This window comes from Diadema setosum, chromosome 7, assembly GCF_964275005.1.
Source record: "Diadema setosum chromosome 7, eeDiaSeto1, whole genome shotgun sequence".
Classification (NCBI taxonomy): domain Eukaryota; kingdom Metazoa; phylum Echinodermata; class Echinoidea; order Diadematoida; family Diadematidae; genus Diadema; species Diadema setosum.
The window spans coordinates 25,506,736-25,533,966 of record NC_092691.1 but is presented as its reverse complement, the minus strand read 5'-3'; the positions used below and the strand labels follow the sequence as shown (position 1 = coordinate 25,533,966).

Genomic DNA, 27,231 nt, shown 5'->3' with positions numbered 1-27,231 from the left:
CCACTTGTTGGGTTCTGTGTTGTTGAGTTGTGTTCTGTTTTGAAATATAAAGATGTAGCTTTGTGTTTTGTAAGGTATTTTATGGTGAATAGTATTTTTTTTTTCTATTGTCCAGTCATACATGTGCAATTGCACCCAAAAAGTACAGTGTAAAAGTGCATTTATGTGTTTAATAGTACATTGTATGAATACTGGTGTTATACAGCTGGATTTGGTTCATTTTTAGCTGCTGAGATGCATTTTACGATAATTTTTATTTGTTTGCATGGTGAAAACTTCAATAGCAGTGATGCAATAACATCATGATATGAAATGGAGATGTGATGTCTGTTGCTGCATTTTTTTGTTGCAATATGCAATTATATATAATCTACATGATAAGATTTTGCTCTCAGGAAGTTACTGCTTACAAAGTTTTGACTGTCAAAATTCTGTACATCGTATGTGAATTTGGCTTTACCAGTCTGCTGCACAAACCTATAATTATGATCAAATATTTAAAGGGTAGGCATGAGATGTTACCAGAGAAATAGAATGTCTTCAAAATTGCTTGAATACAATTTGTATTGACATGTTTCTGGAAAGATTTTGTGTGCTGGCTTTTGTAAAATGTATATATGCTGAATGAAATTTCAATGTGGTCCGACTGGTTTCATTTTGTGAATATATCTGTTTTTTATTTTCTTTTAATTCATCCTTTGCTTTGATGCTTCATATCAAAAAAAAGATTAAAAAAAGTTGGCAAGGGAATGCAGAAAGACAGATGTCGTGCTAATATGTCATTTTGTTCTAAATATACATCCCCCAAAATGTAGTCTTTGCACCTTCCTCCCATTCTGCAGATGTTCAATAAATACAGAAAATATAGAAAGTAATGGGTAAGCAGCACCCCCCTGTGTGTGGAATGGAATGCACCAGAATTGAATAACTAGCATGCCATATTCTTTTGTTTCTGAATGTGACTCAATTAGAGAACAAAACAAATACACAAACAGCAAAGAGAGCTGGATTGGAGAAGTGTTTTTACGAATTTACCACTGTCATGAATGGAATTAGATATTTCTAAAATGTATGACATCATTTGTTCTTATTTGTTGCTCTGAATGTGGACGTGTTGGATCAGAAAACTTTCTTTGCTACTGCGTTTGAGATTGTTTTAGTCTCTGAGCATCATGCTATTTACTTCATATGACCTACATTGTACAATGTACATCATTTCTCTGCCTTGGCAATGACACACAGATGCTAATTAATGCAATAGAGAACACCTTTATGCCATGTGATCTAGATACTCTTTCTATTATTCTCATGGACCAAAGTTTATATTGTAGTGCCTAAGAGTGCTCATCATTGATGTAACGTGTCACACAAACTTCACACAATTACATTATATTACCAGCATCATACATGTTCTATTGCTCATCCCATTGCATCGTAACATGGTGTGCTGTATGGTGATATCATCCAGCTTCAATATTCTATAAAGAAATTGTACATGGACTTTTACTGTATACGCCGAATATTTGCAAGGTTTTTATTTTCGCGAATTTCGCGAGTCAGGTGCTATTCGCGAAATTAAAGACACATGAAAATATTGACTCTGATCCCGATGTGGATGTGACATACACGTGTACATTTCTCCGTTCAGTACAAGACTCCACGATCGCGAATTTATCCACTCACGAAATCGTCGGGAATTTCTGATTTGCGAAAATTTAGACTCGAGAAATATATGGCTTATACAGTATTTGGTTTATCACTCATATGAGCTTTTTAGTATAAAAAGACATTAAAGTGTGTGCGTAATTTCTACTTATGAAACTTTAGGCATTCTGTATTCAGTAATTGACAGTTGAACTAATGAATTTAATGACATAATTATACTGTTTAAAAGTATGGTGGCTTAGCTGACTGAACTGAACTACATGATGCTGTTCAAATGGATAAAAAACTGTACACACAGAAAAAAAAACCCTCCAGCTTTATGTATGCTTTTGATGTTATTCACAGATTATCAAGTTTTGAGGCAGTTAGATCTTTTATTTTCAACCTTTATTTTTTTTTTGGTCATAGCTTCATATTAACAAATTGTGAAAGATACTGGTACATGCAGCTTGAATAATCATGCAGCTCAGAGTTTTCAAACTGGAGATATTGTTAGACAGTGCCTGTAACTTGCGACATGGTTTCTATGATTACAATATTACATTTTATTGTACAAGTAGATTACATGTAGTGTATTTCTGATTATGACATGATCAATGTGTTTTGACATAAAATGCAGATAATGCAAGTGACAGTGTAGTGGAACTACATGTATGAGCACCTTTAGGTTCTGAGTGACTTAGTTTGACTGCAGTGTGGTCCTTGCAGTATTTATTTTTCCCCCGAGATTCTGAAGTCATAGTAACATGGCAGTCACTACATCCACCTATTTGCAAAGTTAATACTGTGGGGATTTTTGGTGCAAAAATTATAATCTTGTCATCATTAAAATGATAAGTACCTCTCTCCCTGCATCATTGAAGAAAGATTTGATGGAACTGACAAGAACAAATTATTGAGAAATCTGCACAAAATCAAGAAGAGATTCACAGTATTCAATGGCCAATTTGAGAAAGAAAATTACCCTTGAATCTTCAAAAAATAGACAACAACAAAAGTTGTATATTTCAAGAATCACTGGAATAATTTCACCAATTCTAAAGAAGCTTCAGAAAATCTGCAACAGAAACAAACATGTATGAAGTATAGATGGATCGCATTAAAAGAGTTATTTTTTAAACTTTACCTTATGAAACACTGAAAATGAATTATTAATAAACTGTAATAAAGATATTATAGCACCAAACTCTAAATGGGTTAGTAACAGGCATCAGGAATGTTGTGGTATCTGTCTATTATAAGGATATATCACATTAATGTACAACCACAAATTTATTTTGTCATTTCTATTTTGATACTCCACATCAAATTATATAATTAATCAGTCAAGGTGCATAGGGTAATTATCTTGTAATATTCTTTGATAAACATTGACATTTAAGTTTCTGCTGACCTGATTCAGCATATTATGATATTTCACATGAAAGCCATTAAGAGGAGGAAGTTTCTTATGACCATTTTCCTGGCTGTGTAAAGTGTACATCCGAACCAGAAAGTTTTCATAGCTCTGCCAAGTTTCCATTGCAATATCACTAATTTTTTTTTCCCAAGATAAACTCTCTGATTTACCAGTTCAGTGAGTTTATAACGAAGAACAAATAGTGTGCACAGTGCATTTACGACACGTGTGCCATGTAGCAACTTCAGATAAATTAATTTGGTGGACAATACACAGCAGGTTTAGAATAAAGGGGACTAGACTGTGTAAACTCTTGGAATGATGTAATTTTATTTACAAGCAATGTCCATATATACATGTATAACATTTTAGGCATTTGTTGAAATTGTCCAGAGTAGATTGCGTGTTTGTTTGTTTTTTGGGTTTTTTGTGTTTCACGTGGTCATATAATCTTCTTTACAAGCGTGTTCAGAAATGACTTCAATGCTAATTGATTTTATCGATTTAATCAAGATCATCAATACGTAATAATAAAGCAGAATCACATTTCATCAGTAATACCAAAATGTGGTCTGTGGGTGCATTTCAAGTGAGATTTCCTCTTTCAAGGCGTCATATCAAAGAGCTTAACCTGTGAACTTTATAAATGCTATCATGACATGTGTCTTATAGACATGCTTGCAAATGGAGTTGTTGTTGTTGTTTTTTTTTTTTTAACTATCTGAACACCCTCTTAAAGACCCCTTCGAGAGTTGTCCATCTACGGCCTATAGTTCAAGGCGATTCCCACCCACTTCTCCACAGATGGGTGTTTTTCATCAACTGGACAGGAAAGATGTGGAGAGTGGAGTAATCTTAGGCATGCTAATTGACATTTTTCAAGTGTCACTGGCGTGTGTAGGCCGGTGACTCTGTCTCCGGACAGTCCTTGGTAAGATCTGATGGGGTGGGAGGAATGGGGGACAGAGCTGAGGAATCGTTTTTTTTTTAAAAGACATTGCTTACCATTTGCAAATGAAGCAAAAACCTAGATTTAGTGCTTCAAAATAGTTCTAAAATGTGATTTAGGGATGATAACAACCAATGTAAAAATTTGAATCAGTATAATTAATGTTAAGTATTGTTTGATATGCAAAATGAGAACAATAGTTATAATAAAAATGTTCTAGGCTAAACTGGCTACAGTTATGGTTTATTGAAAAAAATAGTGATATCTCCTTATATTTTAGGCTTTATTGCAAAATTTTTACATGATAGGATGTTTTATGATACAACTGACCTGTAACATACATCAAATGCGATATCTTGAACATTTTTTAAATCACCGCTCCCTATCGTAAACAGTACCTTTAATGCATTTATTTCTGTGGTCATTTGAAGATTTGAGTACACTGTGATGTATACATTTGTAGCAATCACTAGTTATCACTAGGAAAGTATTACTCATTACAGGCATTGCGCATAGTTCAAGCAAGTGCGGCAGATGTTATCTTCAGTGTTTATGATGATCCTTGATAAGTTTTTAATGTTGTCATCACCTGCATGCAGTTAATATAACGGGTATACCGCTGTGTGTTTGTGTGTGTGTGTGTGTGTGTGTGTGTGTACACTGTATGTGTGAGAGAGAAAGAGAGAGAGAGAGAGAGAGTGTGTGTGTGTGTGTGTGTGTGTGTGTGTGTGTGTGTGTGTGTGAAAGGGGAGGAGAGCATGGAGAATGAAGAGTAGAAGAAAAAATCTAATTTTTGAGACTGTTTAACGCAGATACAGTTACTCAGATACAGTGTTTGAAAAAAAATATGATATTATGAAGGGTAGTTTGAGCATAGTAGTGAAAACACCAATCTTTCATATGGACAGATTTAATCCATTTCATACAGTATTTGAAATGTGCCATCACAGGAATTTATTGATTTAATTTATATGGGCTGTCTCATAACAAGTTTTTAGATCTAAAGTGTTACAAATACAAATGTGTACATGTTAGCAAGATCTTTGACTACAGTGTATACGTGTAGCATCTTCCTAAAGTGTCAGCATGGGAGATGCTTGTGTCTGTTTCTTCGTGCAGTATATAGTGCAATGTACATTTGCAAAGACTGGGAAAAAGTAGTTACTCCTGATTGAGAAAAAATGTATCATTGCTTTGCTATCCAGCATCATTATTACACAAAGTTGGTACATGTAGCATAACAAAAGATAAAAAAGATATTTTGATTAGGCTGATTGAGTCATTAAAATTCAATATCATTTGGTATCTGAGGGTGCAATCAAAGTGTTTATTTGGATCCTGCAATCCAATAAGACGAATCAATGGAGATCACTGTGCATGTTGTAGGGTGTGCTTTGTGTACTGGGATAAACACACCCTGGTCCCAGTTAGGTGTTAGTCTTTATAATAAAGACATCTTTTATAAAGATATATTTTAGTGGGTTTAAGCACTAACCCTGATTATCCCCTCCACTACTTGATATTCCACATTGTGATCAAAATCAAATAGATTATTTCAAATCAGATGAATCAGGACAATGTCAGTCCAGTGCTTCAGTGTCTAGACTTTTTGAAAAGCAATTGAGATGGTACACCTACAGTCATTGTACATTGGATGTGTCTTCAGATAAATCATGCATATTACATGTGTACATATTGGGCCTACACATAGATTGGTTGTAAAAGAGAGCAAGATTTGACAGTTACAGTACATAACATGTAGGTCTACAATGTATAACAACTTATCCTCGAAAGAGTGCACCATGCGGTAGCATTATAAAAGTAATTTGATTTTTTTATTACAATTTACGATACTATCTTCTGTTTTCTAGCTTTTAACAACTGTCCACTTCAAAAAAAGGAAATACTCCCGCAAAATACACATGCGTATGTGATACAAAAGAAAAGAAGGGAAAAAATTACATAATTTGACACATAAAATATATGAGAAACTCCAGGAATTAAGCCAGTTACTGATACTTAGTGCAGTAAAGTGTCTGAAGCTGTACACTAGCCAAGGCAGATCACCAGGCTAGTTAAACAAGCCTCATTGATTTATTGATCCACTGTTTTCACAACTAGGCATTGAGCTTCGAATAGATCTTGTTATGGCATGCTATTAGCCATTACTTATGATACAGAGGCGAGTAATTGTGAGGACGTGTGGCCGAAAGGAAAGAAAAAGAGGGAAAAAACCCACCAAGAATTGAGTTGTGATATATCAGATAATTTGCATATATACTGTAGATAGTGTGCTCTGTTTGATAGTCAAGATGAGTGTGAATAATTGTGAGTTCAACTCTGCCACAAGGGCTCAACTGTCAATTAATATGCAAGACCAGAACAGTGACTAAATGAAAATTAGTTTCTGCATCCTACATAAAGACTAAAATAACTCTACATTGAATAATCACAAATACATTGCACATTGCCTATTGTCAATTTCTTCATAATGCAACAAACAAATTCGAGATTTGCATAATTCATACTATCAAGATGTAGGTTTAGTAACTAACTTAAGTTTTTGTTTTGTTTTATGGTGGCATTCCTCAAAGACAGGAACTCACCAACAAAGTAGAAGAGATGTAATTCGTATATCTACAAATATTAATTTTTACCATTGTTTGATAATGTTAATATTGCAATGATTGTCTCTATGTACCGTAAAACGGGGTGAAAAGGGACGGCGAGGTGAATAGGGACAAAACCGAGAAAAGTTTTTTGAATGTGCATGTTTCAAATTTGCTTGAACTTTTTTTCTTATTTTTATCACAGGATGGAAGGACCATCCAACAGTGTCCAATAAGTGGTCCTCCTGATGTGAAAATTTTTTAAAAGGGTACTGGAGGTCCAAATAAAAAGTTTTCAAAAAATCACAAAAAAATCAGGGCGGTCAAAACTTTTCTGCTCCTGTGGCCATTGATTAATGAAATTTGCTGAAAAGGTTCATGAATCTAGCCTATTAGGTACTACAACACACCTTTAAATTTGAAATCATTATTTCAACAGGAATTTGTGACAGCACATTTTTTCTTCTCTTGGGCAAAAAATCAGTTAGACTGGGGTGAATAGGGACACCATGGTGTCGTTTGACTGGCCCTTTAAATTTTCTGTATAATTAACTATTATATTGTCATAAATTGCTCTGAAATGTTTGTTATGTCCAGCTATTTCCAAAAGTATGAATTTTTATTCTAAAGCTCTTGACAAGAGAGCAATAAGATCTTTGGATATGTGGCTTCACTTTTGTATACATAGATGAGAGTGAACTTTGCTGTCTTAACCCTAACTTGGGGAGGAAGGGTCGGGGAACCCCGGCCCCACCCACCCTCTTGGGATTTTTTTTCACTGCCTAAGACAGGCTAGGACTTTTCCACTTGTATTTCATGACCCTTTTCTCTGTTTTCTGCATATTTTAATGCCAATAACACATCTTTTTGGGTCAGACCCGTACTATAGGTGCCAGCTTATAGTTGCTGTAAGAACTCCCAAAATATTCCCGACATCATAAGGGTCAAGTTACACTGAATTTAGAGTGTATGAATAAGATTGTACATCATAATTTGCCACTTAAAGAAGAAGTGGGTTAATATTTGAGTGCAATTCAATGGATTAGTAAAGTTTTGACTCACTTTTCAATCTTAACCTTTGACCTGATGGGTCACATTTTTTTATATCAGCTCATTTTGTTGGGCTGTTGAAATTTTTGTTAAAGATTGATTTAACAATTGAATAGATTGCTCTTAAATGTTTGTATATCATTTTTAAACTCTGTAGTTGTTCCCTTAATCCAATTCATTGGATGGATTGAAAAAAAAATGCCTCCAAACAGCTATTTTTGGATCAAAATTAGTGTTGTCCCTGTTGACCCCAAATTTGGGGTCAACAGGGACAGCATCATTTTATTAAAAAACATACTTTTCCCCAAAATATTCATTTTCTTTCACAATACCAAATTAAAGGTATTTTAGGTGGACATAAAATCCCCACATAAGATTAAGTCTCTGGGCTGCATGAAAAAAAATAAAATCATTAGAACGTTAAATTTGTCCCTATTCACCCCGTTTTACGGTAGAAGTTTTAATAGACTATGCTGTCATCTCTTGTTCTATCTTTAAATACACAGAAATTGGTTCAATGTAACTTGAAATGTCATCCTATAGATCAGCTCAAATACAGTGTATCTCAACAGTTGGGGTACTAGACCCTCAAGACCTACACATTCTGTAGCTGTCAACTATGTTAAAATTTAGTAACAATTAGTACTGTTAATAGCATGTGTGACTCTCATTTTGGCAGCGTGAAATATCTGCATATTAATGATTTTGTATGATAATGATATGTACTGTGAGCCTCTATGCAAAACAACCCACTATTTAAAATTGATAAGAATGACTAGTAAATTGTATGCAGACATGTTGGCAGCTATGCCTACATGTTTAAGTCTGCAAGGATGATGTGCTATGTTGCATGTGTGTGGATGAGATGTGCCTCGTTGATCAAGGTTGTTGGTAAAATGGAACATCTTGCGCCACGATATGCAGTTTTTGCAATGTGAATCCATTAGAATTTACAGTGTATTTGTAGGATGAATAGGGCATTGAACGAAGTGGAGAAATTAACTTTCAATTCAAAACCGCGTAATGAGTAAAACAATGAATGTAGGTGAAAAACAAAGAAGGGTTGCGAAGTCTATCAATTTAAAGGTTAATACTAAAGATATGTTTTTTCTCTGAATTATTGAGTGCCCACTAGAAATCACATATCTGATGTGTTATGTTACTGCTGTGATTTGCGGTCCTGACATCCAGACTGCCCCCCCATTCCCCCCCCCCCTCCATCTCTCCCTCCCCACCTCTCCCTCCCCCCTTTCTGTCTCTCATGAGGTGATTTGATGTTGACTCATTCTGCGTCATCCATGGGTAGCATGCTGGTACATACACACACTGTTCATGATCGTGATGCTATGCCTCGTATGTAGTGTCATCACTTCTGATGTGGTATTTGTATAAGTGTATATATTCACTGTATGCATGCATGAGCATCACTGTCAAGATATGATGTATGCGTGTTTGTATTTGTGTCTCTGAGCCCCTCCCTTGTGGAAAATCTCCGTCTCGTCATTATGACGTTGTCGTCCGCCTGCCGCGATAGCTCTTCCGGTGGAGATGCCAGCTGGATTGCTTTACTGGATGCGGGTTGGCTACATGGACTAGAAAAAAAGGGCTTTGTGTTTATGTTGCGACTGTCCTGGCATCCACTAACATTATAAACATTTTACAATTATCTTGTCGTAGAGTGTATCGGGGTTTTTGAGGCCGATGTTAACATGACACAACTGCAGATTTGTTTGCCTATATACGTACAGTTGTATCTGCACATGTACAAACATGTATAGGCGTAAAGCTGTTAGAAGAATTCTGGTATGAATTTGTTGTTGTTGTTGTTGTTGAGTTTGATCACATACTTCAGACAAAACACATTCATGTATGTATCTGCATATTAAACATCCAAACAGTGTACACTGATTCATGTTTGTGTAGTGTTCATTGTTTCTACCTCAAAGGGTTCTGGAGGCATTATTACAGTTCAATTCCTCAGCGTATTTTGCAGCTCTGTCATATGCCAGGATGTTTTTGTGTTTGGGCAAATGATGCTACATCTCCCAAGTATTGCTCATTGAAACTGATGTTAGATGTACTGTGTTATCTGTACATAAATGATTTCTTCCTTTTGGAATAAATGCCATAGGTTCATTTCTATTTTGTACTTTCCTCAGTACAAATTTAGGCTGTTAAAGCAGACTTTAACATTTTGAAGGAACCATTTTGTTTTTGAAGGAACTGCCCATCATTTCTGTCCCCACACAAAGTGGGGTAAAAATGAGGGAGAAAATAAAGGTGTGCATAAAAGTGAGGAATTGTGGTATGGTGCCTGAAATAGCATGCTGAAGTTTGCTCTTGTTGAAGCCAGCTGCATATAACAGGCAATGAGGTCATGCTTTTCATGAAGTCTTCTGCCTGGTGCCTGGAAATACAACTGTTTTTAAATTTTATAATGTCCTGACTTAATGATGCTGAAATCCGTTCCTTGGGTCCCAGCCAGGATACAAATGATGTTTGTGGATATTGTCCATTTGTATTCTCAATCAAAGGCAATAGTCATGTTACTGATCTAATTACAAGTGTATGTGTGAATGCACATGCAATACAAACAAAACCTTATTCATCGGTACATTGGTATGACCTAGCATTTGAAATGAAAAATCCTTTCCACATTGGGATTTTTGGTAAATAGATTTTTTAACTCTTTCTAAAGGAAGGTGCAGTGTAGATATAGCCTATAATAGCCAAATACAATGTATTTAGCTTCAGCATTAAAATATGAATGCTTTCATTTACTTATTTTTTTTTTCTGCAACAGTGTGTACAAATTGATATTGGCATGCAAGGTATAAGTGCACAAATGAAATGAGATACACACCATTCAAGAAAGCATTAAATTCTTACTGTACAGATGATGAACATTTTTGTCACCTGTGATAGACAAACAGTGCATATATGGGGCTAAGTCTGGATATAACTCAGTGAAAGTCGGGTGGCTCATCTGTTATAGTGTATTTATGAGGATAGCAACTGTTTAGTCAGTGAGACAGGTGAAAAGTACACTGTCACTGTTTTCTTTGCCCTATCGAATTCTGAGTTTGCTTCCTCTTGATCTGAAAATCCTTAAAAAAAAGAGAAAAAGTGTGCATTATTCAGTACATTTGTCACAACCGTCTCTCCAAACATTCTGTCTCTGTGTATGATGTAATGGACCGAAATGCCACAGGATCTTTTTTGTTGTTGTTATTTTAGCAATTGTGCTAGAAATCATGCTACACATTGTTTCTATTTACTGTACAAGCTCTTATTTTCGTGAGGGTTTAATTTTCATGAATTTCACAAATCACTGTTCACGTGAAAATGTTGCCTAGCACTAGGGGTGATAGTGCTCTCATGCTAGCCTGGGTGTCAATTCGCAAAAATAATATCTCTCAAAAATGTCTGTGACGACCTCATTCGCATAAATATCTGTACGTGAAAATAACAGACCTGTCACAGTATTGTATTCTTCTCCAAAGACTCCCTTCCAGTCCCTTGTATTATCCTGCAATGTAAAATTGGTTAGATGTGTACAAGATATGTCTAGTTTGATACAGAAACACACTGGTTTATATGGCTTATGGAAGACATGAACATTTCTAGAAGATGGAATGAATTTAGGTGATCTGATGTGTTTGTAAGCAAGAATATTTGGAGGATCAATGCTGTGAGGATTTTGTTTGCTGTTACACCTTTAATAAGTTTATATTCTGTTGACAATTTTGATCATGCTTTTCTCTAAATTTATGATAGAGAATGGTTATTATGCAAGTTTTGTTACTGTTATTCTCACAATGTATCATTATAGTTCAATTCATAGTTGTTTGTTTTTTTGTTGTTGTTGCTGTTTATGAGTGCAGTTATGAGTTATAAATGACATGAAATGCATCTTTGTTTTACCTGAATGTACTCAGCACATTTTACAGATCATAGCTATGTGGTAGCCATGTAAAACATGTGATTGGTTGCAATCTATGAAATGAGTTGTTGATTTGCTGTGCTCTGTAAAATATCCAGTAAAATTAAAATCTTTTTCCTTTGTGCAACTTTTGACTTAATATTATATTCCCATATCTTGGTCCGATGTAAATCCCACTCATTCAGTGCCATCGTAGAGCAGTACTTGCTGGAGAAGTCTCGCGTCGTGTCGCAGGCGACCAACGAGCGGAACTACCATGTCTTCTACTACCTCCTGAAGGGGGCCACGGACACGGAGAGGGAAACACTCTGGCTGGAGGACCCCAGGGAATACTACTATCTCAACCAGGTAAAGGCTGCATTTATCTATTACTTGAGAGAGAGAATCACGTTTCAAAATGCGTTTGGAATGGTGTTTGCGAACGTGGTTTGAAAGGCAATTATTATTATTATTTTTTTTGAATATGTTTTATTGATTTCAAGTATTAGCATACAAACATTAATCATAATTATGGCATACAAATAACACAAGTAAGAAAATAAATTTTGCGATAAAAGAAGTATGGGGGTGTCGCATTTATCGAACCATCATGAAATTGCAACTCGAGTGTTGTCTCTGCGCAGCTACTTTGCGCCTTTCGACCCGGGAAGTAATGGTCAACTGCGTACCAGCAAACATGCCTCATCAGTCACACACAAAAATGGCATTGCGTTTATCTACTCACAGAACAGCAATCGTGGTCTCAAACATGTTTCAAAATGCCGTTTCTGAACGCTTTTGAAAACACGGTTGCGTTTATCTAACCTCTGAAAATGCCTCAAACGCGTTAACAAATTAGGATTGTGATTCTGCCTCAGCAAATTTTAAGATAAACGCAGCCAAAGACACACGTCTGATATACGTCATGTATGCTGCCAATCATCAACTCTATGCCTTGTAAAGCTCATATTTGCAAACCAAAGTCTGTTTCTGATTGGTATGATTGAAAGGGAAATTTCCCCAAATGTATAGTGGGGACTTTAGTTTCTTCATGAATGGTGAACATTCTCTGAACTTAGTACTGAGAGATATTAAAAGGTAAATATCATTAATTCTTCATGTCTTCCGGCAGAATATGATGACATAAATGGTATCCCGGGGTACCAAATAAAAATCATCCATTTTGTTGAATTATTTATTTTTTTTAAAGGGTTGTACTTGTATCCTGGGTGCCAAAAAGAGGAAATTATTTTGGTGCTGGAACTAGCACGCGCTAGCCACTGCACTGCACTGCTCTAAAGCACACGCTAGTGGTATCGCAGCTTCCTTGCACGCATAGTATAACATGCAGTGGCATGGGAATGACTATGTACATGCACACACAGTGCATGCATTTTTCCCTGGCTGTCCTCGAGTGGACGTGAGGTGGCGCTACACAACGCGGTTACCCGGGGTACTACGGTACCCCGGGGTAATGCGTGATGCATCATATAGTCAAGTGCTCTTCGTCAGAGTCTGAGAAAAACAAAATGATGTACTATCCATATCCATCTGTTGTGAGCTTCACTTTGGCATAGTGATTTGCACTGTGACCCTCTCAGCAGTCAATATTTTATTAGCTGCCACTTTAAACAAGTAGCCCCCCCAGCACTTTGATCTGAATATGGTAGGATCAGTCGTTGAAACACTTAACTATTGATACAAGGATATGGAGTAGTGGTGATAATGAAAGTGAAAGTCATACATCGTCTGGTCCAAGCCCCAACAACCTTCCCATTACCCCCCCCCCCCCCCTTCATTACCAACAAAAGTTCACATGTGGTTTAGCTGGCATAATTGTATGTACTCATTTACATAGAATGAACTTGCTTACAACATACTTTTTTTTATGTTTCGGGATGAGAAATCTTCACTCAATAAACCACTGTTTTCTTTGAATCCTTCAAATATCCAGTCTGCACATTTTGCAGGTAGTGTTTTTTAGGGGGAGCATTTTGTTTGTAAAGAGGAAAAAAAAAGGTAGTTTTGCTTTAATAGATTCTTTGACTCCACAAAATTTCAAATGCATACCGCTGAAAAATATACTGTAAAGCCACTGGCTGTAAATCCCATGCAGCTGCACGGCGGCATACCGTACAAGCTACCGAAGCTCCGTGTATAATAATATACACAGAGTTTATGTATTACGAAGACATGCTGTGGATGATTTACCCAAGAGGGTGTGTTTAACTCGTCTTTAATTGAAAGCAAATTAGAAGAATGTTGACATGTGGGGAGTCATGTTTTGCATAATGCCCTAATTGAGAGTATCCTGCTGGATGGGCTGCTTGACTGCAAACTGCCAACGGAGCTCTTGTGTTTGGTTGCGACCGATGCTCTGCTCCATACAGTCTCGTGAAAGCCGACATAGATAGAGAACGGGCTGATGAAACTTGGAGTCCTTTCATTATTCCATTAAAGATGACAAATTTATCATCGGATTCCTTCATCAGTGTAACAATTATTTTTCACCGTCTTGCTCATAATTTCTCTCTCCCTCCCTGCTCTCCCTCACCCCTTAAATTCCCTTTCCATCTCTCTCTCCATCTTCCTTTGCCATACAATTTGTGTGTCAGTGTGTGACATTCTCACTCTTTCTCTCTCTTCTCATCTTTTCTGTACAGTGTGGTTATTTACTGCTGTGACTATGTACAGTTGGACCTCGATTATCCGGCCTCCTTTTATCCGGAAATCTCTATTATCCGGACGCGTTCACGCAGTGAAGGACTTTTTTTTTCATCCAAAAATTGAGAAAAATCAGTGACTTTCATGGATCTATTTCGCTAATTTCATAAGATGTGCATGATAGGTTTCTCAATATCTAACGAGGTAAAACATGTATGATTTTCACATAAAGATAATACTTTATTTTTATGAAGAAGGGACTACAATTTTGCGCAGGCTAGCATAGATTACACCACCGTTTGCGGGGTACGCTACCTGCCTAGCTGCCAGTGTACTGGGATGGCAGCTTGGACGACAGCTATATACATTAACATTGTGTCTCCCATATCCGGCCAATTCGCTTATCCGGATGAGCGCCGGTCCTGACATGGCCGGATAATCGAGGTGGAACTGTATGTATTTGTGTGTGTGTGTGTGTGTGTGTGTTTCTGTCTGTCTGTCTGTCTGTCCTGTCTGTCGCTCTCCATTGCTTCCCACCCCCCTCTGTGTCTTTCTATCTACATCTTCTGCATGTACGTACATGTACATTGCAGCATGACCATTTGTGACCCTGCACCTCAAAACAAACAAAAAGTCGCCAGACATGATTTTTTAGTTAAGACCATATTCTGAAAGAGCAGACTTTAAGCTTTAAAATGATGTATAACTCAAATAAAATGGACTCTCCTAACCTATCTAAATATTGGAAAGAAAGCACAAACTCGGGAAAAGTGTGAACTGAGAAAAGAGGCTCTGAAGTACAGTGTCTATTCAAGCGCATAATCTTTACCAAACCGTGCTGGCTGTGCGATGAATGGGACAAAAAACAGGAAGTAAACCACCAGGGTAACAACAATGAAGGGATTATCAGATTAAACTGAAATGAAGCATGCCTCATTAACACATTCTGTCCATAATTAACGCCAACTTTCAAAGCAGTAGCACTATCCTTTCAAAAGTTATTACAGTTGAAAGTGAAGAGTGTGGACAAGGTTTTTCAGAAATGAAAAAGGGATTCTAAAGACACACCTAATCACACTATTCTACCAAAAGTGTTCGAGATAAACTGCTAAAAAAACACACTTTCCTGCCCGTTTTATGATACCAAATTTTAGCATAATGTAAAAGAAGACCCGCTCTTTCAGAAAATATGAAAAAGTCAAGTTCGGCTAGGTTGACCCATTTCACTTATTTGCAGTCCTCACGCAAAATCAGTGTGTGCGACTTTATGTTCGTTTTGAGGTGCACGGTCACATTTTCTACACATGATGGGTTTTTCATTCGTTGAAGCGTATGGCACAACGTGCCTGGTTGATACCATTTGCTTACTATTGCCAAGGAGGTAAGAGAACAGTTCTCTCATACCTCCTGGCTATTGCTACTAGTTACCTGGGGTAAACCATGACGGGTTGGCATCATTCACCTTGTTTTCTGGTGTTGCTGTAGGTAGGGGGACTGCTTCTCTCCACGCTGATGTACACTCACTTATGTTTTTGTGGCATTCATATTATGTGCAAGAAACATAGGTTATCATTTCTCATCCACTTTACAGCAACATTAAATGTCTTGTTACCTTTCGATATCATGGGATACAACTTTATCATCGGCAGAAACAAAAGCATATTGATCTGATCTCTTTGAATGTCCCTTTTGAGAAAGATTTGATAGATATAAGGGATAAAGCTTTTGATGCCACAATCTATGCTCTCTAGTAGATTCCCCATAGAACGGCTGTAGAATAGAGTATCGATGGCATTTCCAGGTCCAATACTCAAAGGGTAAAGTTCTGCAATGCCTTTGTCCTTTCTTTTTATCTTATTCTGTTTTTTTTTTTTTTTTTTTTGAGGGAGGGTGGGGTATGTGTTAATATAACAATTTTGAAAAAATTGCGAATAAAGCAAATGCATCTACTACTATGATTGCTATTGGAACATCATTAGGAGAAATTAAACAGTTTAACCTGAAATATGAACTATTCCATACATGTTCCATTTCATTCCATTCCATGTTAGGTTGAACATGCAAAATGAGAGTGAAGAAAAAAGTACTGTATGTGGAATTGAAGTAAACTGACAAAGGAAGGGCTTAGAAGAATTGGGCATTCTAAAAATGAATATATAGAGAGATTCTGGGTCGTATGTCAGGTGACGTGATGAAATTCTCTGAAAGCTTATGTTGTCAAAAGTGATGTATTACAGTTTTTCCCACTTTCTGCAAGTAAGAGTTAAAAAATATGTAAAATCACTCTCCAAAAATAACTGTTTTGATGACTCTGCAAAAAAAAAAAGAAGAGAAAATACAAAATACCAAAAAAAAAATGGAAGAGTCACTTCAGTCCTTTTTAGAGTTGGTTCAGAATTTTGAGCTGCTTTTCATATCTGACTTGCAGAGCAAATGTTACACCCAGGAAGGCGTAGACGAGGCTTACGAGTTTGGACGTCTGAAGCAGTCCATGGAGATGGTTGGATTTTCCAAGGAAACGATGAAAAGGTAAGATGATAGCATTTGGCTTGCCCAAAGGAGGAATGGGAAAAAAAAAGGATGACTGAAAATTAGGATTGAACATTTTGATACTTTTCTTTAATACTTCACACTATCAATGTGTGTCAACAGATTTTGTTCCATGAACTCATTCATACAATTTCTCTGTATTTGTGCTGTGAAAGTCGTATGAAGCGTACAGTTTAGTAAAGCCAAGAAAGCTGTGGAATGATTTATGGCCAAATTTTAGCATCCTAGAAAGTTGTAAATTTAAACACTCTTTGTTATGATTCAAATGGACCACTTTCCTATGGTATGAGATATTAACCTGTTGGACTGAATTTACAATGGTGACTGAAATCAAATCAATTGGTATTAGACATGAATTGAGGGTATTTTATCTCTTGTCTTTAGCTCACCTGGGCCAAACGGCTCAAGATGCACTATTGTGATCGTTAACCATCTAGCATCTCCAAAGTTGGGTCGTCTGCTGTCTGTCGTGTATAAACCTTTTTACATTTTCAGCTTCTTCTTTTCGAAAACTAATGCCTGCATTTGAGCAAACTTGACAGGAATCATGGGGGGGGGGGGGGATTTTACTTTGCCTGAGTGGTGGCCGGTGCCCCATAGGGGTTCCAGGGCAGGTCTCAAATACCCCAAATTAGGAAAGTATTGCTCGAGGGGCCTGCAGCAATCACCAAATCTCAAGATTTTGGAAAGAGTTTGCGTTATCATGTGGAATGCCTTAAAGGTGAAGTGCATTGCTCAGGGGAGCACTAGATTTACTGGTCTTCTGTTGTAGTTGTTGTTGATTTTTTTTTGAGGAACAGGATATTGTTTTCTCGTATCTCAAAGATGTAGTTTGTATTAATAGTGGTACATTTTTTCCCCATTCGACATTCCATGCAGTCATTGCAATATGCTCGTCATATCCTGTGAAAAAAAACCCCAAACCTTTTGTTTTCTATCTTTTGCTCTCACAACCTTGAACTTTGTAGCAAATAGTGTAGAAAGAACATGCGTTGCAGTATCGTATTTTTGTCATGTTTTGGGGATACAGAAATGGCATTGTGCCACATGAGCAGGCCTCTTGTGTGGTTTCTTTATTGGCCTATTGATTTTGCAATTGGATTTTTGTTCTCTTTCTTTTTTGCCCCTAATCATCCTTGAATTCTTAATGGATTCTCAGAAAATCAGCTGTTGAGTCATATCATTGATGTTGTAGATGTATAGAACAATGATACAGCAATTAGATTACTATAAATTTGGCAGAGCACACCACAGTAATAGCAGACACATGCTGCTCATTGGTGTTAAATCCCTTGGAAATCTTTTATCAAGTTGCAACACACTCTTGCCACTGCAGATCCCAGCCTGGCTGATACTCGGGATCAATTCTGAGTCGGTTGATACAAGTTCTGTGTACTTTTCATTGTGTTTATGTGACAATGGAGCAAAGACATTTTACATGTGTCAACCCAGGCGACATAAGTGCATCTTCTATTTGACTGCAGAGTGCACACAACTAAACAAATTGCCCGTGGTCTTCTTAATACCTTGATGGTTTGCTCAGATTTGTTTGAAATGGGATGGCACATGCAACCTGTAGAATCCGTTCGTGGCAGTTTTCACAAATGTTCCATGCAAGCTTTTTTTGCAATACTCCAAACAATGATATACATTGAAATTTGGGATTGATGAGTGTTAGAAGGTAGGTTACCAGTTTCTTAAAATTGGTTGAATGAAGATCAAGTGCCATTGAAGCCTTTTCTTTCTTGAGGTGATGCATCAGACTCTTTCTACATCGATTTCATTTTGAAAAGGAATTGTGCACAAAATTTGTACATTGCAGCTATGCATTTCTGTTTGCAATCAATATTAAGCTCATCTCTATATGAGTATGTTAGATTGAGGAAGTAATTGTTTTAGTACTATAGTAGGTGATAGAGATGAAAGTCCAATGACTCCAGCTTAAGGTTTCAATGCCCTTGAGCAGACTTGTGTGTCCTTAAAGGTACAGCATAGTCAAATGTATGCTTTTAGCATTTGAGGTACTTTGCAACTCATGCTTGTACCAGCTCAGAATCACATTCTACCTTTCATGTTTTGTGTTCATTTCGTGATGAAAGAAATCTCAGTCAAAATGAAAAAGAACATAGGGTTAGGAAATTCTTTGTTGGGATATCAAGGTCTAAACTTGTCTTCCAAGTTATTTATTTTGATATTAATAGGATTCATGGAAATAGGAGAACAACATAAATCTTCTAAACTTGTCTTCCAAGTTATTTATTTTAATGATAATAGGATTTATGGAAATAGGAGAACAACATAAATCTGGTAATTCTGTATTTTTTTGGTAAATTCATGGTGTATCGATTTTTCTCCCCCAACAGGATATTTTCGGTGCTCTCGGCAGTCCTTCACATCGGCAACATCAACTTTCGGAAGCCCACGGAGCAGGACTACGTGACCATCAAGAACATTGCAACGGTGAAGGTGGTATCGGACCTGCTGAAGGTGCGCATGGAAACCCTGATGGTGGCGCTAACCAAGAGGCGATCCGTGGCTCGCGGGGAGCAGTTCTTTGTGCAATATCGCATGGCTGAGGTATGTCTGATTTATCATGTAAAGAACAAAAGGGTGTATATCCATAAAGAGTCATCATAGTGTTACATAATTTTGTGAGGTTGATGGATTTCACAGTGCTCAGCTATTAACAATGTTTCCATGTGAACTTCATGCTAGAGATATGGGCCTTCAAATGTGTGAAATGTGCAATCTATGCATTTATGAATGGTACAAGTACTTGGTATATTCTGTTGATATGAATTCTGATTAAATTTTGAATTTGAAAATGTAGATGCATTTTCACAGTGTATTTTGACGGATATTACAGTGCTCAGCTATTGACAATGTTTCCAACTGAACTTCATGCTGGAGATATAAGCCTTCAAATGAGTGAAATGTAGATGCATTAAGTTTATGAGTGGTATATTTTGTTGGTATGAATTCAGATTAAAGTTTTGATTCTAAAGTATTTGAAGAAATATGCATTCATTCTTGATACACATTGTATCTTCCTTCAAGGTTGATAGGGAATATCAATATTTCAACTGCCAAGACTTCTTCCACTCATGATTTGAAGATTATGCAATATCGGTCTTTTGTTTTTATAGCCCTGTTGTATTCTTTCTTTGCCAACAGGCCATAGCAACCCGTGATGCCCTTGCCAAAGGCCTCTACTGCGCTCTCTTCGAGTGGATTGTACTCCAGGTCAATTATGCGCTGCTGTCGAGGTACGAGGTCAAAGGTGAACATCAGGTGAGTAAAGAAAAGGACTCCTTGCAAAGGTGGAGCAGTAGAAAGTTGAATCACAATTCTGGAGGAGATGATTCTGGGATGTGTACAAACATATTTATCTATTTTATTGCTTTCTTTCTTCTTTTCTTTGTTTGGTATTCTGTCACTCTTCCCTTTCTTTCTTTTTGTCCTCTGTGCCTTTCTGTTTATAGTGTTGGAATTCAACAGCCCTATGTTGTTTTTGTTTTGTTTTTTTCATGAAAACTTGTACCTCAATATCACTCACTTTCAGGCTGTTACATTGTTTTTATCCTATCCTTCACTTATCAGTAATAGAATTGATTTCCATGCCCGTTTATTTTATTCATTTTTTATTGATATAGTACATTTCTTTTTTTTTCTGATTTTTATTCTTCCCAGCATTTTTCAGTTCACTTTATTTGGTATCATTTCTGTGCTTTATCATTTCTTTTCTTTCTTGGTTTGCCTTTGTTAAATCACCATTGTTAATAATGATAATGATAATAACATTAATTAGACAAATTTATAAAGCACAGCTACTATGTTCAAAATCTACTGCACTGTGATGTAGCAGAACTCCTAACGTTGTTGCTGATTAAACATACAAAAAATAAGTAACAAATTGATCAAAAGCTTGTGATTGATAACTATGAAAAGATACATGTAACATGATGTGAAATGATTGTAAATTGGAGAGCTTGTACCACAACATATGCTTTTGTAATTTTAGAAAGTGTCAGTGTAGTTTGAATAAAGCTTAGACACTAGACACCTTTTTCTTTTAAATGATCATTTAACCCATTGAAGAGTAGTTCCGATTATTCTGGGGGTTGGCCTGAATGGAAATGTGTGTTACAGAAAGTCAGTCCGTCTTACAACGGGTTAAGTATCAAGGCCCCTCTCTAAGAGATAGAAGGTCTGGGTTGCAGGGAATTACCAATAGGTTGGGATTCTCAACTACACCTGTGATAGTCATGATACTAAGGGGATTTTTTTTCTAAACTTTTTATCAGGCAACAGCCAACATTATGTACAATCAAAAGCACAATATCAACATATGTTATGATATATGTCTTGAAATTTTAATTGGCATTGGGCAATAATACATGTAGTTCATATATCAACAAAGGCAATCGTGCACAGGGCAAATACAGTGTATGTTACACTACCAAACAAAACAATAACCTTTTGGACAGAATCTCCTCAAAATATCAAACGTCCTATTACACTTGCTGCATTGTTGGTGTGAATTGTCAACTAATGTGATAGTTATCAAAAGTATTTTGTACATCACTCACAACCAGAAGAGCCCATGTGTGTCACTCTTGAGAGGTCAGCTTACTTGCCTTACTGTCGTCATGGTTATGCCATTGTTCTTTTGAGTGCATATCTTTAAAAGAGTTCACTTCCTGCTGTAGTAGTAGTGGCTCTTGAATTTCACAGTGTGTCGTAAAGAAAAAAAAAAATGAATGGCATTGTATATCACCAAGGGACAGGCCTACAGTGTTACAGAGTGTGGGTGAAAAAATGTATTACTTCATTTTATATCAAGAAAGGCTACATCTTCAGGTCCCTTGTATCCTATTCCTACCTATTAATAGTTTTTTTTTTTTTTTTTTTTTTGTTTGTTTTTTTTTTAATGACCTTCTTGTGTGTGTGTGTGTGTGTTATACACACAGATTTGAGGACATTACAAAATTCCACAAGGACGAAGTGTGCCATTGAGTGGTCGGTTGAATTGCCATTTTAAAACATTTCCTTCCTCAATGTTCTGAAGGTTTGGTCACTATTCAATTTGACCTCAGTCCACATAAAACACATTAATTGACCACTATTTGGAAACCACTAAGGTTATCCACCCCCCCCCCCACCCCCTCATTTTGTGATCTTATACTTTTTGGGTTGCCACTGTCTTCGTTTAGGGATGTGCTCTTTTGTTTGTTAGTTTGTTTGTTCTTTCTAATTGAGGAAGTTGGTCAAACATGTACAAAGGAAGGAGGTATACTGTTATGCATTACAAAATTGATGTTCTCACCCTTATGGGTGGGTTTTTTTTTCTCTCTCTCTCTCTCTGTTATCTCTCTTAATTATGTAAAAGAAACTGTGTAACTGACACCCTATTGGAGGCTGTAGAGTTCAGTTAGAAACACTAATCTATCAGGAAGAATTAAAAGCCAGGATTATTTTCCTATATTTGATGCAGTGGAAAAGGTTATATTTCAATATCAATTATATCGCTTGAATGTAATGCAATATTCACAGGAATTAATCACTTACAAGATGGTGCAATAATACAGAATTGATATCTGTGATGAAGCTTTTCATATACAATTAGAGTCAATCATGAAATACACTCTTTTTGACATCCATTGGTACATTGTACAGAAATTAAGCAAATTCTGATAACTTGATTTTTATAGAAAAGAAAAATCCACTTCAAAGCACAGCTTACACTTGCAGTGCACATTGATGAATAATGCTAATCTTTTGTAGGTGAAATTCAATTCCAATGTTTTCTTGACTTGAAAAGGTAACAGGTTGATGGTGAAGTGCATTTTGTCTTCCACCTTTCTGTTGCCAGGGCAACTCAATTGGTGTGTTGGACATCTTTGGGTTTGAGGACTTCCAGAGGAACAGCTTTGAACAGTTCTGCATCAACTTTGCCAACGAGCATCTGCAGTACTACTTCAACCAGCACGTGTTCAAGTTGGAACAGGTATGTTTAATAGCATCAGAGAGATGACAGTGAAAGTGAATATAGGACAAGGTGGATAGATAGATGGATGGACAGATGGATGACAGAAAGGAGAGACGGATTGAGAGAAGGATTGATATAGGATGTAGCTGGATAGTTTGTTGATGGTATGATAGTTGGTTGACTGGAGAGATACAAACTGTAGTAGAGTGTGGAATTGATGAGTGATGCGATGAACGCAAAAAGTAATGAATGGATAATGATGGAAGAGATATATGGATAGATTTGGATTTGGTTTATGAATGGTAGAAATGGTGGTTGATTATACAATCAAGAAGGATTACTTGGATGGATAGATTGATGTGTCAGTGCATAGGTAAATAATTGGTAGATGGAGAATGTTTGGATACATGGACAGATGAATGAGAGAAAGCTGGATTGGATTGATAGGTAAATGAATGGATAGATAACCTCATTGACATGCATGCATGCATGTTTGAGGTTATGTAAAATTGTGCTTGCTCATGTGGAATGTGACATTTTCTTGAAAAAAAAAATGGCATTGAGCATTATATGTAATGGCTCTGACATTATGAGAAGTATTTCTCTATGTTCAAGCAAGTCCATATATTCAGTTGGCAAGTATTCTTTACAAAAAGGGTTATGGGTTTATTGTACTACAGTGGCACAGAGAAAATGTTTTGAGGTGAGCATACAAGATTCACGCTGACAACTCTGTTCTCAACTCAAACTGTTCCCCCCAATAAGACAGTGCCTTATCAGAAATATTATGGCACAGATATCTGAATAATACCCAGAAATATCACGATCATCGTAGGAATATTCTGAGCAGTCAAGTAACAGGAAATTGAGATGATGATAATCAGTCTTTCTCTCCTTCTCTTGTAGCTGATTGTATTTTAGTACATTGTCAGTTCAGAGCCACAAGGGTTTAGATATTAAACTCCATATCAAAGTACTTTTGTTGGGTGGTGATGCTTGTTTGATCATCAGCCATTGATATCAAGTTGATAGCAAACTTTAGATCTGCGACAAGAATACAAAGATGGCGTTAATTGTGCAAAAAATGCTGCTCGGAACATATGCAAGGCTGTTTCCATCTTCAAAGCTGGGAGGCTGTGTTGTCTTAATAGTGTTCGTGGACAGATCTTAAGATTGGTATTATATGTGTGTGTGATGTTTTGATCCAATGACAGGAGGAGTACAAGAGGGAAGGTATCGCCTGGAAGGACATCGAGTTCATCGACAACACAGGATGTCTCCTGCTGATTGAGAAGAGGCCTACGGGGCTGATGCACATTCTGGACGATGACTGCAAGTGAGTTGCCATGGTTTCAAACAATTTGCATCCCCCTTCTGCAGAGGGTGTGCTTTAACAGGGAATTCTCACATCAAGAACTTGGTGGCAGCTGTCATCGTAAATGCACAACCCTGTGCAATAAGATACATTATGATTTTTTTTTTTCTGTGTGTGTGTTATTAAGTTTGTGATATTTCTCATTTACAGTGTGACTTATGATGATGACGATAGTGATGTTATGATGGGAATGGTATTTATCATGGTAATGATTGTGATGATGTTGGTCATGATAGTGGTTGTGATCTGACTGGTAATAAAAATTTTATACAGCTGTAAGTAAAGAATGATGATGGACGTAAAATAAAAAAAAAAAAAAAAACAACCACCACCGTCACCAACACCATGATCATTGCTGCTGACAACAACAGCAACATCAGCAGCAGCAACAACAACAACCACAACAACATCCCTATAAACATCAGCAACATCATCTTCACCACCGCCAGCAACTATAGCAGCAATAACAACATCAAGACCCACCACCAACCAACAGCAACCACAACATCACAATAATATCGACAACAACAACCACAACATCAACCCTGGCAACACCAACAACAACACCACCAATAACAACACCACCATCAACAACAACAACAACAACAACAATTACCATCACTTCTCATCCCATGTTCTTCCTCCCAACCAGCTTCCCAGCCAAAGACACAGATGGTAGCAACCTGCTGAACAAGTTCGTCAAGGAGCACACGGGAAACGAGTATTTTCAGCAGGTCCCTATCCAGGAGCACGCATTCATTATCCAGCACTACGCAGGGAAAGTTAAATACAACATCAAGGTGAGGTTTCCTTGTTTTACAATCTTAGCTTTAATAAAGATAAAACATAGTCCTCAAAATAGCGCAAAATTCATCTCCCACTATTTCAAATTTGCTTGCAATAAAACGAAAGGCTCTGCCAAAAAACTTCTCTGGCTAACAGCGATTTACCAGGATAATGAGGTGTTTTCGAGTATTTTGAGATGAAAAGTGTGAAATACAATATGTAATAAATGTTGATGTACCCGACTTCATTCATGAAGTGCTCTTCCTGTTTACTAGTGGGTAGAAGGTTACTGGTACATGATGATCGGAATGTGCCTCAGAAGTAGTATTGAATTGCTTGCAGTTAAACCGTTAAGGACAACTCCCGAGTATACTCTGACAGGGGTCTATGGGAAATGCGTGTTGTAGCAAAATCAGTTCGTTCTCAATGGGTTAACAAGCTGGGAATGTGATTCACTCTGGCTCGATTGATACTGCTGCATGTTTGCAATGGTCTGATATATTGTAAGTGATGTACTTGATTATAAAAAAATCATGCAGCAACCAAGATCGGGAATGCTCTGAGATTGCAATACTTCTGGTGTACCTTTTGGGGGGAATATTTCACATTTTGGTCATTGGCCAACTGAAATTGTGTTATCACAGCCGTATTTCACACATTTCCTATACGTGGGTTTCCATTTTAGAGCGAATATCGCCAGTTTCTGCAGTCATATGGAAACTACAGTATGTTTTACCTTTAGAATACTATCATAGTTTCTATAAGGAGGAGTATTTGTTTCCTTGTCAAGAAACTCTATTTTCTGTTCTTCCAAATTGATTGCAGTCTCAAGTTCTGTATTTAGTTCTTATTGGACAGATTATTACATGTAAGTTGCATAGAATCAGAAAAAAAACGATTATTTGCTCCTAAACATTTAGATGATATTTGAATAAAAGTTAGCATGAATGTTAATGTAATGGACCTAATGTGATACTATTTTCTACCCAAGAATTTGTATGTATTGTGTAATTTGTGACCCGCTACAACAAAAGGATCCTAAAGTCGCTGACGGGTGAACCGAGAAAATTGAGTTTGAAGTCAGATCATCAAAATCTGTCAAAACGTGCGGATTTCTGTTTTTGACATAATTTTGCAGTCTAATGTATCCTCTATCATCTGCCGAAATTTCGAAGCTAAAGGATCAAAGGAAATGCAAGAAAATAGCATTTTTCTGGGCCATGATTTTCTGACTTTCAACGGAACAGAAACATGTCCGAAAATTTTGATTTAGCGCTGCAGCTAGACTGCGCCCCTAGCAATGAGGGAGTGATCTCATTGGTCAGTGCGTGGCATCCTGGTTACTGATTGGTCAAGCGTAGACCGCTGGCGCTAAGCCTCAATGAACATCACAGAGGTTGCTAGGATCGTATCTTCTATTGTCAAACGGTGAAAACTGTCTTGCTTCCCCTTGATCATGATAGCGTCGGAAGGAAAACTTTTAAGGCGGTTTTCTCGAAACACTGATTTCTTAAACCACTCGACATGCGCTAATAAAATCATCGATATCTCCGCAACCGAGTACTTTTATGAGTCATGTTATATATGGCATTAAAGTGGAAGAGTAAGGGAATAATGTCATGTCATTTTCAGAAAATTGTCCTTCCCCGACTTTCTGATCCTTTTGTTGCAGCGGGTCACTATTAGTCTTTTTTTTTATCAGCAACACTCTATTCATAGGGTTTGTGAAGACAGGTCTTAAAGTAGGATTTATTGTGAGTGTCTGTGAATATTGAGTCTACAGTAGTGTGTAGATTATAGATTGAGAACGCGTTTCTAGTAACATAGAAGAATAACATTGCTGTGAGGGGGACTTGGGGGACCTTGAAGGCAGTATGAATTTGATACGGAGAGCACCAGTATATTTCTTTGCCCCGCTTTCGTCGATGCAGGACTTTCGCGAGAAGAACACCGACCTCATGCGGAACGACATTGTGTCGGTGCTGAAGAACAGCCGCCTGGCGTTCGTTGGGGAGCTGGTCGGTAAGAATCCTGTTGCCGTCTTCAGGTGGGCGATACTTCGGGCCTTCTTCAGGTCGGTCAGCGCATTCCGGGCAGCTGGGACCAATGTCCAGAAAGATGCCAGTGAGTCAGTCACATTTTTCTCTGGTCGCGCCCAGTCAGCTCTGAGACTTGTATCACAGTATCCCTTAAACAACTTCAGTGGCCCCTTCTGAATTTGTAATAATACATCTCCCCCCCCCCCACATCTCTCTAACCATCTATCAATCTAC

At 37.2% G+C, this 27,231-nt stretch overlaps 1 protein-coding gene across 1 annotated transcript in view; it reads left to right on the top strand.

Moving 5' to 3' along the window:
• Positions 1 to 27,231, top strand: part of LOC140230478 (unconventional myosin-IXb-like) — a 77,879-nt gene that overhangs the window by 4,402 nt on the left and 46,246 nt on the right. The window contains exons 3-10 of the mRNA XM_072310631.1: positions 11,801 to 11,963; positions 16,687 to 16,787; positions 19,172 to 19,385; positions 19,983 to 20,099; positions 22,681 to 22,815; positions 24,012 to 24,133; positions 24,825 to 24,972; positions 26,890 to 27,082. Coding sequence (XP_072166732.1) covers positions 11,801 to 11,963; positions 16,687 to 16,787; positions 19,172 to 19,385; positions 19,983 to 20,099; positions 22,681 to 22,815; positions 24,012 to 24,133; positions 24,825 to 24,972; positions 26,890 to 27,082 — 1,193 coding nt within the window. The remainder of the gene's footprint in view (positions 1 to 11,800; positions 11,964 to 16,686; positions 16,788 to 19,171; positions 19,386 to 19,982; positions 20,100 to 22,680; positions 22,816 to 24,011; positions 24,134 to 24,824; positions 24,973 to 26,889; positions 27,083 to 27,231) is intronic.